A 15522-nucleotide genomic window follows, 5' to 3' on the forward strand; every position below is an offset into this window, starting at 1 on the left:
ACTGTCTGCCTGCATTGCCATTGAAGTGTCACTGTCTGCCTGCATTGCCATTGAAGTGTCACTGTCTGCCTGCATTGCCATTGAAGTGTCACTGTCTGCCTGCATTGCCATTGAAGTGTCACTGTCTGCCTGCATTGCCATTGAAGTGTCACTGTCTGCCTGCATTGCCATTGAAGTGTCACTGTCTGCCTGCATTGCCATTGAAGTGTCACTGTCTGCCTGCATTGCCATTGAAGTGTCACTGTCTGCCTGCATTGCCATTGAAGTGTCACTGTCTGCCTGCATTGCCATTGAAGGGCAATTGATGAGGGTGCAGTCAGCACACTGTGGTACCGTTGCTATTGTACTCCCAGGGCCGGCAAAGGCAGATAATGCACACACAGTTGATGCACTACAGCCACAGCCTGCATGTTTGGAAATGGTTGCTTTGCATGTAACAAAAAAAGATGCCGCTGTGCTCCAACCCTTGTAAAAGCCTACAGAGTCAAAGCTTTGCAACGTGTAGTAAAGCACAGTGAAAGCATGGTAAAGCAGATTAAAAAAAAACAAACCCTTATAAAAGTTTCCCCTAGTAAAAGCGCTGCAAAGTGGAATAAAGCACAGTGAAAGCATGGTAAAGCACGGACAAGCTTTGTAAAAAACAGAGAGGCATGGTAAAGCATAGAGAAGCATTGTGAAGCACAGATAGGTCTGGTAAAGCATAGGGAAGCATTGTAAAGCACAGAGAGGTCTGGTAAAGCACAAGGAAGCACAAATAGGTATGGTAAAGCACAGGGAAGCATTGTAAAGCACAGACAGGTCTGGTAAAGCATAGGGAAGCATTGTGAAGCACAGAGAGGTCTGGTAAAGCATAGGGAAGCATTGTAAAGCACAGAGAGGTATGGTAAAGCACAGAGAGGTCTGGTAAAGCATAGGGAAGCATTGTAAAGCACAGAGAGGTATGATAAAGCATATTTAAAAACATGGCAAACTACAGTAAATGCACGGTAAATCCATGGGAAAAGCATGGGGAAACTGCAAAATTACAGAGAAGAGTTACTGCGGTAAACTTTTACAAAGGAAAGGCATTAAGGATTTAAGGTGCCCCTCTCTTTGGGCAGGGCAAGATCCCATCAGCACACAATGGCCTGTCTTGCCCATCCCTTCCAACCAGGGTACAGTACACGCAGCCTTGGCAGAACACAATTGCGACACGAGACAATAGAAGGAAAGAAGATACAGCCAGGTTTCCACAGCAACTCAGATTTTATTAGCCGCCCGCTAATGTGATTGAGGAGATATTAAAAAAAGAAAGCCTTGCTCTGTGGAATATCCCCACGCAGGGCTGAGCGCGGATTGCTCGCTCGCAATGTTAATTTGTTGAAATGCAAGCTGACATTCAGTTTATGAGCTCCGGGCCCAAACCTTGTCTCCAATTGTCTGGGGGGAGAGGAGGAGAGGAGGGACTACCCAGGGCTCTGGGGTGGAGTGGAGGGGCTCAGCTCTGCTCATCGGGTCAGAAGTCATTAGTATATGATTAGATCCATTAGGATAGGATATTGTTAGAGCAGAGGATGGTCTCTGAGGGATTTTAAGATGTATTTGGAAGGATATATATATATATATATGTATATATTTTTTTCAGGCATTCCTCTCTGGAATGTGTTCAATATTCAGTGCCTCTGGGCTTCTCTTCTCTTTGTTTTTTCGTTGTTCGTTTTAATTCTGAATTTTAGAGACTGAAATCTAGGACACAGGTAGAGCACGGATTCTCTTATATTCTCTTTATTATGACACATCTCACCTCCCTCGCCCTCGCCTCTTCCCCTCCTCCTTCTCCTGTCCCCTTCTCCATTCTCCTTCCTTTTCCTCTTTTCTGTCTTCCTCCCTTTCTTCTCTATTCTCTATCTCCTCCTTTTCTCTCTCTCCTACTCTTCCATTCCCCCTTTCTCTCTCTGAAACATCTCCAGCACAATCTAAATTATGATTCCCTACTGTCCCTCTCCCCTTCCCCTGCTTTCCTTCTCTCTCTCTCTCCCTCTCTCTCCCCCTCTCCCCCTCTCCCCCTCTCCCCCCTCTCTCTCTCTCTCCTCTCCCTCTCTCTCCCCCTCTCTCCCCCCGAGCTCCCTCTCTCCCCTCTCTCTCTCTCTCTCTCTCTCTCCCTCCTCTCCTCTCCCCCCCTCTCTCTCTCTCTCTCCCCCCCTCTCTCCTCTCTCTCTCCCCTCTCTCTCTCTCTCTCCCCCCTCCCCCCTCTCTCCTCTCTCTCTCTCTCCTCTCTCTCTCCTCTCCTCTCTCTCTCCTCTCTCTCTCTCTCCCTCCCTCTCTCCCTCTCTCCTCTCCCTCTCTCCCTCTCTCTCTCTCCTCCCTCTCTCTCTCTCTCTCTCCCCCTCTCTCTCACTCTCTCGCTCTCTCTCTCTCCTCTCTCCTCCCCTCTCTCTCTCTCTCTCTCTCTCTCTCCCTCTCCCCCCCCTCTCCCTCTCTCTCTCCCCCCTCCCCCTCTCCCTCTCCCCCCCCTCTCCCCCTCTCCCCCCCCTCCTCTCTCCCTCCTCTCTCTCCCTCTCCCCTCTCTCTACCCTCTCTCCCCCTCCCCCTCTCCCCCACTCCTCTCTCTCCCTCTCTCTCCCTCTCTCTCTCCCCCCCCTCTCTCTCTCTCCCCCTCTCCTCTCCTCTCCTCTCTCTCTCTCTCTCCCCACCTCCCTCCCTCTCCCACCCTCCTCCCCCCCTCCCTCCCCCCCCCCTCCCCTCTCTCCCTCTCTCTCTCCCCCCTCTCCTCTCTCTCTCTCCTCTCCCCCCCTCTCTCTCTCTCCCCCCCTCTCTCTCTCCCTCTCTCTCCTCTCTCTCTCCCCTCTCTCTCTCTCTCTCTCTCTCTCCCTCTCTCTCTCTCTCCCCCCCTCCCCCCCCCCCCCCTCTCTCTCTCTGATACATCTCCAGCACAATCTAAATTAAGCCCATCTGAAGCTGGCCCCTATGTGTGAGACGTCGGCTGATCCACAACTTATTGAAAAATTCCTTGGCTGGCTGCAACCCGCGGATCTGAGCTGACAGGGGCCTGAGAAGTGTGGGCTTGCCTGGCAAGAGAGACCTGGGGAAGGGAGGCAGGGAGGAGGAGGAGGGGTGGGGGGGCACAGTATGCAGAGGCCCACAGCTCTCACAGGTCAATGCAAATAAAAAACAAAAATCCGCCCCAGGGAAAATTTGACTGGTTCACCTTGGAATACCATGATATGATAAAAAGCAAAACGCAAGATATTATGCCTTAAAGCAACACAAGGCTTGGTTTCGAATACCCCTGCTAACGTCATCAGTGAGATGAGTTTAGAGGTCTCAGTCGCTACCCAGTACTGTAAGCCAGCGCACAATTCGGTGGCACCATTGGCTTTGCTTGAGAAAGGCCCAGTGGTGTTCAGGTCAGGGTTGAGATGGTCTTGCTGGGTTTCAGAGCTGCAATCTTTTCAATGCCTCCTGCCTGCAGTCCGTCAACCGTTCTGCTCCATCTTTCATTGGAGCTACATTTAAACACAGCAAACATTAACAGGAGAACTGAAGGTCAGTGAGCGTCCTCCGATCCCCAAGCTAGTCATCTTTGAAACCTGAGAGTTTAACAGTGGACAGCAAAATGGTAAAACAGGCCTGTACATTCAAAACAATACATCACAGTCCGACGCAGTGAAAGCACAGGATAAAATGAGTTGACCAGACTTCTCTGTCCGGTATCCAGCATACAATGGAGATTCAGCACGGGTGCAGAGGGCAGTTAATTACACTCTCCTGTTCTCTGCCTCTCTCTGTGCGCTCTTGGCAAGCTCCGGGCTGAGCCAGCTTGTTTGGTTAGGGTTTAATCCGAGAGGAGTCTGTCCTGGCTCACACCGCAGACTGTTTATCTAGGGCTGGGAAAGAGCCCCCAAAATCCGACAGGAGCAGCTGAGAAAACCAAATGAGCCTCTTAACCCCCCCCAATCCCAAATCCCAAACCCTTCACTCTTCTAGCGAGGAGCATCAAAGACCGAGGGGCGTTAATAATGTCCTTCAGTGAGGTAAGTAATTGGTTTCTTTTGTCAAGAAGCTCAAGTGGGCCACTCAATAGCCTGAGCTGTCAAATTACACCTCCTTCCTCTCCTCTCCTCTCCCCCACCTCTTCTCCCTCCTCCTCCCTCCTCTTTTCTCCATTCTTCGTTCTCCCCACCCTACCCCATACCCCCAATTTCATTTACAATTCTTCCTACTGCCTCTTCCATCAGTGTAATGTGTTGTAAATGTGCCGTAAGATCACGTCCATCCGTCTGTCACACTCTACATGGGGTACCTGCCTTGATCCAGCACCAGCCTTTCATCCTACACTCCTAGCCTCTGATACATGAACTGTATTTGTCTAACAAACTTATATATATATATACAGCAGTGTGCACATGTATTGGAGCACCCCATTGCTTCTGTAGTTCAGCAGTGTGCACATGTATTAGAACACCCCATTGTTTCTGTAGTTTTGATTTGTTGTGCATATGAAATCAAACCACTGGAACTGAAAATCTTGGAAAATTGTCACAATAGGAACATTAGTGACTGCCTAATTTAGTTGATGACTTTAGGCCACACATGCAATTTATTTAAAATAGTAAGAGAAAACGAACATAGAGCCACAAATGAAGTTGCTTGATGCCTAATTAAAGCACAAAGCGGTCTAACATGTTCACACACGTGTGCCTACTGTTTCTATATCACTGATTACTGAGCGGAAATTGAAATTCTCACAGCCTGAGGTTCTCATGCAGGTAGGTATATACAGGATAGCAATGACAGATCTGGAGGTGTTGTAATAAAGTGCACACACCTGTATAAATGGAGGGCTTGGAGGTCCTGGCCTGGTAGTCTCTCTATAAATACCTCCTGGCACCCTTGGTGTCCTGACAGCCTCACATGCATGAGAAGCGCCCTGGCAGAATGTGTCAGCTGTGTGAGAGGAGAGCTATATGGGTGTATCACTGTCACTGGCATTGCAATGCGCCACTCTGCTTGTTCAGTAACACTGGCAGATCAGTGCTAGAAGTCTTACTGTAAATGTAAGACTTCTAGCACTGATCTGCTAGAGTTCTCTTTCCTATACTGCTAGAGCGCTCTGCAGTGTGGAGAGTGGAGTTCTCTTTCCTGTACTGCTAGAGCGCTCTGCAGTGTTGAGAGTGGAGTTCTCTTTCCTATACTGCTAGAGCGCTCTGCAGTGTGGAGAGTGGAGTTCTCTTTCCTATACTGCTAGAGCGCTCTGCAGTGTTGAGAGTGGAGTTCTCTTTCCTATACTGCTAGAGCGCTCTGCAGTGTTGAGAGTGGAGTTCTCTTTCCTATACTGCTAGAGCGCTCTGCAGTGTGGAGAGTGGAGTTCTCTTTCCTATACTGCTAGAGCGCTCTGCAGTGTTGAGAGTGGAGTTCTCTTTCCTATACTGCTACACTGGCTCTGCAGTGTTGAGAGTGGAGTTCTCTTTCCTATACTGCTAGAGCGCTCTGCAGTGTTGAGTGGAGTTCTCTTTCCCATACTGCTAGAGCGCTCTGCAGTGTTGAGAGTGGAGTTCTCTTTCCTATACTGCTAGAGCGCTCTGCAGTGTGGAGAGTGGAGTTCTCTTTCCTATACTGCTAGAGCGCTCTGCAGTGTGGAGAGTGGAGTTCTCTTTCCTATACTGCTAGAGCGCTCTGCAGTGTTGAGAGTGGAGTTCTCTTTCCTATACTGCTAGAGCGCTCTGCAGTGTTGAGAGTGGAGTTCTCTTTCCTATACTGCTAGAGCGCTCTGCAGTGTGGAGAGTGGAGTTCTCTTTCCTATACTGCTAGAGCGCTCTGCAGTGTTGAGAGTGGAGTTCTCTTTCCTATACTGCTAGAGCGCTCTGCAGTGTGGAGAGTGGAGTTCTCTTTCCTATACTGCTAGAGCGCTCTGCAGTGTTGAGAGTGGAGTTCTCTTTCCTATACTGCTAGAGCGCTCTGCAGTGTTGAGAGTGGAGTTCTCTTTCCTATACTGCTAGAGCGCTCTGCAGTGTTGAGAGTGGAGTTCTCTTTCCTATACTGCTAGAGCGCTCTGCAGTGTTGAGAGTGGAGTTCTCTTTCCTATACTGCTAGAGCGCTCTGCAGTGTTGAGAGTGGAGTTCTCTTTCCTATACTGCTAGAGCGCTCTGCAGTGTGGAGAGTGGAGTTCTCTTTCCTATACTGCTAGAGCGCTCTGCAGTGTTGAGAGTGGAGTTCTCTTTCCTATACTGCTAGAGCGCTCTGCAGTGTTGAGAGTGGAGTTCTCTTTCCTATACTGCTAGAGCGCTCTGCAGTGTTGAGAGTGGAGTTCTCTTTCCTATACTGCTAGAGCGCTCTGCAGTGTTGAGAGTGGAGTTCTCTTTCCTATACTGCTAGAGCGCTCTGCAGTGTTGAGAGTGGAGTTCTCTTTCCTATACTGCTAGAGCGCTCTGCAGTGTTGAGAGTGGAGTTCTCTTTCCTATACTGCTAGAGCGCTCTGCAGTGTTGAGAGTGGAGTTCTCTTTCCTATACTGCTAGAGCGCTCTGCAGTGTTGAGAGTGGAGTTCTCTTTCCTATACTGCTAGAGCGCTCTGCAGTGTTGAGAGTGGAGTTCTCTTTCCTATACTGCTAGAGCGCTCTGCAGTGTTGAGAGTGGAGTTCTCTTTCCTATACTGCTAGAGCGCTCTGCAGTGTTGAGAGTGGAGTTCTCTTTCCTATACTGCTAGAGCGCTCTGCAGTGTTGAGAGTGGAGTTCTCTTTCCTATACTGCTAGAGCGCTCTGCAGTGTTGAGAGTGGAGTTCTCTTTCCTATACTGCTAGAGCGCTCTGCAGTGTTGAGAGTGGAGTTCTCTTTCCTATACTGCTAGAGCGCTCTGCAGTGTTGAGAGTGGAGTTCTCTTTCCTATACTGCTAGAGCACTCTGCAGTGTTGAGAGTGGAGTTCTCTTTCCTATACTGCTAGAGCGCTCTGCAGTGTGGAGAGTGGAGTTCTCTTTCCTATACTGCTAGAGCGCTCTGCAGTGTTGAGAGTGGAGTTCTCTTTCCCATACTGCTAGAGCGCTCTGCAGTGTGGAGAGTGGAGTTCTCTTTTGTTTGTTACTCCTACTACTTTATCTTTTTTGTTTTTAGTCTTTTTTTATGGTTATGCAGTAGTGAAGCTGCCTGCTGCTCTGCAGCGCTCCTGTGAAGCTGTTTGCTGCTCTGCAGCGCTCCTCTGAAGCTGCTTGCTCTTCTGCAGCGCTCCTGTGAAGCTGCTTGCTCCTCTGAAGCTGCTTGCTCTTCTGCAGCGCTCCTCTGAAGCTGCTTGCTCTTCTGCAGCGCTCCTCTGAAGCTGCTTGCTCTTCTGCAGCGCTCCTCTGAAGCTGCTTGCTCTTCTGCAGCGCTCCTCTGAAGCTGCTTGCTCTTCTGCAGCGCTCCTCTGAAGCTGCTTGCTCTTCTGCAGCGCTCCTCTGAAGCTGCTTGCTCTTCTGCAGCGCTCCTCTGAAGCTGCTTGCTCTTCTGCAGCGCTCCTGTGAATCTGTGCTGCTCAGCTCTGCAATGCCACGCAGCGCTAATCAGCAGGCAGCAGGAGATTGTACTGCCCGGCAATAAAGCTAAATTGGACGGATTTGTTTATTTTTAATGGCGCAATAACAGATCCGATTTTTCTCTTTCTAATTAAGCAAACCATAAACTATATATATACACACACACACACACACACATATCCCCTTCGGTCACACACCAGGTCATTCCTCTCCAAGACTTCACATGTGGTCGTTTTGGGAGGGTTTGGTGGTGGTCTGTTCCTTGCTTGAGCTGTGTTTTATTTAAATAACGGTTGTTAAGATTATCCTGCACAATGACAATTTAACAGTTTTCACATATAGTTCGATCCACACCTCCACTTCTCAGGCTAAGGCTGTTATTTGATTTGTTTTGAGTTGTAATTTGAATCGGGACCGTATTGTTCTTTCTCTTTGTGCTGAGAGATATGTATACTGGATATAAAAGGTCTGCTTGAATGCTGGGTATTTCTTTGACTTTATTGTATGAATAGTGATCTCTGGCTGTTATGCTGAGAGGCAGGTGTTGTGATGCTTGCAGGCAGTATTGCACATTGCCATTCTCATTCACTGCACAAGCTTTTCAGTTGGGCTTCCCTTTTTAAAACAGGAGAAAGGTGTGAAGGAAGATGAGAGAAGGAACAAAGAAAGAAAGAAAGTTGCATTCAAGCTGGCTATAAAAAACACAAATCCCTTCTAAAGATAAAGGGAACAGACACTTCTCAATCAATCATCTGTTTCCAGAGAGGCCTTCACAGAAGCTCATATGCTGTCTGTATGGTTGCTGTGTTGAGTTCAGCAAAGGGTTAAGCCCCCCCCCCCCCCCGTTGTTGTGAGCGGATATTGCAGTGTGAGGTGGCTGGGAGCCAGAGCTCTATAATCTCATCAAGTCTCTTTATTACATTTTCCTGCGCTGGCTTCTTTATTAAAATATCCCAGCATCCTTTGCTCGGCCTCGCTGCATATTGGCTGGAGAGCGACTGAGCAAATGCACAGGCCCTGTGCGGCTCCTATTATTATTATTATTATTATTATTATTATTATTATTATTATTATTATTATTTCTTCTAAGCACTGGAAAATGACTTTGCTAAATTAATGTGTTAATCCCGAGCCACTGCAACATTTATTTCTTCTAGGAGTGGCGGGCAACTCTGTTGCCATTTTTTCCCTTTTGTACCAGTTTTGTGAGTCAGTAGCTTTCACCAGTGCCTTGTGCGTGTCACATAAAAAAAAAATCATATTCAGTAACATCTTTATTATCCAACTAATTAGGACCAAGCAGAACTGAAATCTTCTTCGGACAGTCCTGCTGTGAATGTGTTTTGTATGTCTTTCCCAAATCAAGAAACCTCCAGAAGAACATTAATCTAGAAATAATATAACATGCAGTACAGCCCTAATAATATTGTGAGTTGCCCTGGATAAGGGCGTCTGCTAATAAATAATAATAATAATAATAATAATAATAATAATAATAATAATAATAATAATAATAATAATAATAATAATAATAAATACGAGACTGAGAGCTGCTGTGCACATTTTCCATGGCAACAGAGCAGAAGCGGACAGCCGATGCAGTTCTTAAATACACATTTTGGAAACTTTTAAAACTGTTTGTGTGAACTCAGCGGGGTGCAAGAAGTTGCTCTTCTGTGCACTGCACAGAATCTCATGTTTAGGAAAGTTGCCATGGTCCAGTTATACACGCAGTGGTAGGAACATCTACAAGCTGTGTGAACAGGTATTTTCTTGCCAGATACTGTGCAGTCACGTATAGAAGGTGTTTGGTTGTATAACCGGGAATTTCGGATAATCATGGTTGAATAATTTTAATCTACGATGAGCAGATGTCCTGGTTTGACCGGGAGAGTTGCCTTGTGACCAGGACAGTCCCAAAATGATGTCCCAAAATGTCCTTTTGCAAAGGCGCCAGACAGTACCTCTTACATAAAACAACATATTCAAATATGGGTCCAGAATAATATTTTACATGTTGGTTACTGTACTAAATTAAAAATATGCCAAATGATAGAAGTTGATGGTAAAACTCCCAGTGAATATGGTGACAGCATGTAATTAAACGAAGTGCCGAATTGAAAGGAAAGATGCAGTGGCTGCGCAGCACTCAAAGGTTGTTGTTCGTTTTAATATGTAAGCAGTGATTGTGATCAAAGCACTGCATTCAAATAATAAGCATGCTTTAAAAACACATTGCATAGATTTCAAACTAGTTTTAATCTATGTGTCCCGGCACTGAGTTTTAGAACTGTGGTGGCCCTATTTTAAACACAGTGCATTCATGTATAAAAACAGACTCACGTGTAAAATATAATATTAACCACGTATGGATTTATATACAGCAGTGTGCACATTTATTACAACACCCCATTGCTTCTGTAGTTTTGATTGCTTGTGCACAGCAAGTCAAACCACTTGTCTAATTTAATTGATGACTTGTATAGGCCACACATGCAATTCATTTAAAATAGTAAGAGAAAAGGAACACAGCCACACATTGTAAAATGCATGAGACTTTTTAGAAGTTTAAGATGCCTAATTAAAGCACAAAGTGGTCCAACATTTTCACTCATGAGTGCCTATTGTTTCTATATCACTGATTTCTGACCGAAATTCTCACACCCAGAGGGTGTGCTCACAGCTGTAGGCACATGCATGGCCATTGATCACATGTGATGCTGCATTAAAGTTCCTGCAGTTATTTCATCAATGAATTGACATACTGCTTGTGCAACACAAAGTGTGACAGACTCCGATATGCCACTGTGTATAAGGATCCCTATCACAGTGTGTGTCTCAGCCAGCGATCAGCTGTGTGCCTGTGTAAAGATAACACATCTCCGGCTACAGTCCTCCCAAACGCAATTTCCTGTTTCTGAGATTCTCATATCCTGTGAGTGCAGGGGGGGCTGGAGAGCGGCCGTCGCTACGGTAACCGGGGATGCGAGGAGCGGTATTGATGATCTCTCGGCTGCTGTGTTGCGTCTTTTTTTTTTTTTTGTTCCTTTTCTTCTTTTATTATTGCAGATTTAATAAAGACAGGACTAGCAGTGAGGCAAGTCATGAAACATTTATTAGCTGGCTCTAATTAAATTGTTGTTTGAGATGCAGGGAGCAGGGTGAGGGAAATTATCGGATATTATGCAAAGCAGCAATATAACTCCTCAGAGCGGGGAGGAAAAAAAAAACCTCTCCTATCCTTTCAAGGTAGAGAAACTGCAGAGCTGGAGCAGGGAGGGGAGGGCGTGCAACAACTGAATCTACACAGACGCAACAGGAGTCTCTACAGAGAAACCGAAAGACAAACGAGCAAACAGGAATTTATTCCAACTTTTAGTTAACAACCAACTACTGAATTAAAGTATACCGGAACTAGGGGTGTGCTGATACTTGTAATTACCTTTACGAGTTATCATTTATGTGTTGATTTCAAAGCAAAGAAAAGCTGTCCTTCCCTCACCTTTACAACCGAGTACCAATCAAGGGCAATTAACTAACGAGTGTTTTAAAAGCTGACTGCAAGTGAACTGTCCCCTCATCCGGGGCGCTGGCATTTCTACTCCAGTCCTGCCGTGCCGAGGCCCTAAACGGATAATGAAAATGTCATTGAATGCATTTATTACCTGTCGATAAATACTTCTAGGGAATCATGGGCACTGGGCTGAGTACTATGAACAGTGTACTTGTTTGAATGCTGAGAAATCGTTTGAGGTCGATTTCTCATACGTCATTTATAGCAAACAGATGGGAATCAATCACAAAATACAGCACTTGCGTTATATAGCGCCGTTCTATGGCGGCATTCAAACAAACATTCCCAAGACATGCTTTACACGTTTTTAACTGTTACTTTCACATGAAGTCCTATGCCTAAATTCACTTACTTACAAAACAAGATAACTCTAACCAGGGTGTTACAGTCTACAGTTTTACCCCAGGTAGCAGTAGAACACGTTCTTCTATCGTGTTGTCTTTGAAATATCTAATTTATATTTTCCGTTATCATTACGTTTAAGAAGGATTCATTTATTTGTCTGAGAATAATCATTGTAGTCCTCTGAAAGACTTGCTTTAGAACAGGTGTGGTTATTAGTGACATCTCTCAGCCGTGCTTTATTTGTGTTGGGTTATTGAGTGATAACGGAATGGCTGTCCTCCACAGAGAGCAATGGGAAGAGCTGTGTCTGCTTGCAAAGAGCCACGCAGACAGCGGTGGGCAGGGAGTGTGTTCCTGTGCTTGTTGGAAAGAGAGTCTGCTGAGGAGGTGGGCTGGTTTGGTTTGCCTGCCAGTTAGCGGCTCAGCGTAACATCTCCTCTAGCGAAAAGGGCAGAAATACCGCAGCCACACTCCAAGTGACGAGACTAAGTCCTGATTCAGTGTGCAGTCAGATCCTCCCACACGATAGAGCAGGCATGCTATCCCTGCACCAAACCCCAAGGCCCGATCAGAACAACACCGATCAAAGCCATTGTTTGCACACCAGCATCCTCATTGCCAGCTTGGAAACTAAATTCCCTCTTTTCGTTTCATAAACTCTTATCATATGTGTAGTAACCAATCTACCTGGACACTGGTGTGCAGAAATAGATCTGAGTTTTAACTGTACGTTTGCAGTTATCATTTGCTAAGAGTGCATGTCTCATTACACAAAACAGCAGCTTCTAATCATAATGCACATTGTGATCCTGCCAGGACATTTTTAACAAGACTTTAATCTTCCAAAATACATCCAAAGAACAGAACCAGATCGCTAAGGCTACAATTTAATACAGCGTTACCAAAACAAAAGGTAATCTACAAAAGAAGTTGGAAAACAAACAAAATGAAAGGAATACTCTTGCGCTTTGCCCGGTGTTCGTTCTTGATTATCTGTGATGTCAGGGGATCCATTGAGGCTGTGATAATTAGCACAGCAATTAGAGACATCACAACACTCACCACCCCCTCCTCTCTCTCTCTCACATGCACACACCGTCCAGATCGCTTTTTATTCAGCAGTAATAATAAACAAAGCACTATTAAACAGCTCAACATGTAGCACATACTTTTGCTGCCACAATGCAGCCACAGGGAACAAAAAAGCAGGTACCCATTGGGTTCTGTAAAGGAACTTTCAGAACAGATTATATTTGTTTTGTAATGTTAAATAGTGTTACCTTCCTTATTTAATTTAACTTTCACAAAAAAAAAGGCAAACAGCATTTTGCTAAATCTGAGTGAACTTTCTGTTGCAACTGTTCCCATAACGCATTATATGTAGGCAACCTATTTAATCTATATACAGAACACTCAATACTGTACTGCTGAATTCAATAAGAAACGGAGAGGCTTCAGTGACAAACGTTTAGTCCGGTATTTTTCAATGTCATGTATTTCCCAGCGTATCCCGTATGAAAGCTTCCCATGTAATAAGCACAGTGAAAGCTTGGTAAAGCATGTTGAAAAGTATTGCAAACCAGGCTATAGCAAATGCATAGTATAACTAGGGTAAACGTGCAGAGTCACCATGCAAAAACAGTGGTAAACTTCTATAAGGGATGCAACGTATTGTTGCCAACACAAAACGTGTAGCATTATGCAGCACAATAGTACGCAGTGATTATACTCCGAAAGTCACAAAGAGTTTTCACCAGTGCTTTGATATTGAATATAGAAAATCACAGAGGATGAAGCCACCTGACAAAACACACCCCACTGGCAACACCAGCGTGGCGCGGCACAAAGCGACAGGGCGGGTAATTGATTAAGAGCGGCGAGGGATAATCACGGATAAACGGATTCACGTCACCTGGGGCATCAATCTCACTGCGTGGAAACGAGGTTTGGAGGGAAATATGATTACAAAGCAGACAGTGAAGAACGAGCGGCTATTAACAGCGTTTCAGAACTGTAAAGAGAGGCACGAGACGACTTGTTAGCAACACACAGCAAGATTGATGGCTCTTATTAGCCTACACACTTGTTTTTACTGTTGTTTTAAAATTTAATTGGGGATTCCACAAGCACAGGAGAACTATATATATATATATATATATATATATATATATATATATATATGGAAGCTGCTGTAAATCAAGGCCAGAACATCAGGTCTAGAAGATGCTGTCTCTCTTTCTTAATTATAAAATCCGTTAACTTTTTGAATACAAATGAACCCCTGGCTGTAGGTCACACTCATTCTGTTCCTTAAGTTTTCTTTTTTGTTTTTTTTCCAGGAGAGGATCTCTAATGTGCTGCCCATGTTTATATTGTCAGTGAGTCAAAGAAGATGTCAGAATCTTACTTTGTTTAAAATCTCTAACATCTCAGACGTCTTCCCTGCAAGACTGCTGTACAGGCGCCTAGTTAATGTTAATGCACCAGTGCAGGCATTTCCAAGATTTGAATTCTTCTTTGGAGAAAATATTCCAGGCAATAGCCATTTCTGTTTTGGCTAACTGAACAACCCTCCCTCCCGGGCTGCTAATAACCTGCTTTTATTAAAAAAAAAATCCAGCCCTGCTTTTGCATTAGTTAGTATATATATTAAACATTTCATGTCTCTGCGGCTCAGAGACACCACGCTCCTCACTGACAGCGATTCTGCCACCTTCCCGCCGAGCCCGGCCGTTTAAATAAATGTTTCTTTAATGTCTCCCTGCTGTTTCTTTTCAATCTGAGCTGTCACGGAGGCCTAAGTTATGCACGCGGTAGGCCCCGAAGCCCCAGACTACAGTAATTCTCACACCGGGAGCCAGGACTTTTGCCCTGGGGCAGGCGGGGCCCTGCTTATTGCAGTGGGGCCTGCCCTGCTGTGATTCCACTCTGGTGGCTGAGCAAATCAAAAATGAAGGAAAAAAGAGAGAGGTAGACACAGAGAGAGAGACAAAGAGAGAGAGAGAGAGAGAGAGAGAGAGAGAGAGAGAGAGAGAGAGAGAGAGAGAGAGAGAGAGAGAGAGAGAGAGAGAGTCTTCACGTCCAAACCTTGCAATTCTTTTTCAGCTTTCCTGCAAATTCAATACAATCACTGACCTACTAGAGTTGAAGGTAAAACTATTGAAAAAGTCAAGCAGACAAATGTTTCGCTCGCTGCTGTGTCAGTAATTTCTCTCAGGCCTCGCTGAAACATCTGTCTACTTAACTTTGTTAATAGTTTCACCTTCAACCTCAAACCCCAGGGGCCTGAAGAGAGCAGCCTATATCCTGAATCCACGGCTGATTTGTTTTAAGCAGTTTACAGTACCCGGGATTCTGGGAATTGTGTTTCGGGATAATCCCGGACGGGATAATATCGGACGGGTGGTCGCTGCAATCAGTCACTCAATCAATCAATCTTTATTTTTATATAGTGCCAGTCACAATAATCACCTCAAAGAGTTTTCTAGATTAAAAATTACCACAACAACAAAATACAGGGTAATGTCTTGACTCTGTATGAAACAGGCACTATTCGCAAGACTTCGAGATGAAACATTCAAAAGACGGCATTTTCACAAATACCAACATCTCTTAACGGAGAACAGCATTCTTGAAATTAGCTTCAGCACAGAAGCAGTTCAGATTCAGTGTCTAATGAGCTGCTTTGTATCGTCGCTCCAGAAAAAGAGAAGACTCTTCAATCACTGAACAATATAATTTACAGGACCGATTGTTTCCTGACTGCGGATAACCGCAGTTATCGGGGAACACCGGGTACGGGAGTACGAGAGAGGTTTGGGTGAGAGGTGCCAGCGATGGAGAGATCTGTCAGACACACACACACACAAAAAAATAAAAATAAAAATCGAGAACAGCGTTAAACGTCACAGCAACAGACGGGGCAAGAATCTGTCCGGGTGTGCTTCAATTTAACCACCTTTGCAAAATTCTTTTTGGTAATGAATGCTTTATAAATGCTGAAAAAAACATCGATTGTATTTTAAAAAAAAGAAAGAAATACATTATGACAGAATTGTCCTTTGCAGGAAATAGATGTTTTATTAAATATTTTGGTATTTCTGTTGAAGGCATTGAAAGA

At 45.1% G+C, this 15522-nt stretch overlaps 1 protein-coding gene across 1 annotated transcript in view; it reads right to left on the reverse strand.

The window, feature by feature from the left end:
* atp13a1 (ATPase 13A1) overlaps positions 1-10182 on the reverse strand; it is a 41122-nt gene extending 30940 nt beyond the window's left edge. Inside the window, exons 1-2 of the mRNA XM_041235649.1 lie at positions 10134-10182; positions 7119-7488 (exon numbers count right to left, since the gene is read on the reverse strand). Of these exons, the coding sequence (XP_041091583.1) occupies positions 7119-7488; positions 10134-10182 (419 nt within the window). The remainder of the gene's footprint in view (positions 1-7118; positions 7489-10133) is intronic.
* Positions 10183-15522: the final 5340 nt, after the last annotated feature.

This window comes from Polyodon spathula, chromosome 38 (genome assembly GCF_017654505.1).
Source record: "Polyodon spathula isolate WHYD16114869_AA chromosome 38, ASM1765450v1, whole genome shotgun sequence".
NCBI classification, from domain to species: domain Eukaryota; kingdom Metazoa; phylum Chordata; class Actinopteri; order Acipenseriformes; family Polyodontidae; genus Polyodon; species Polyodon spathula.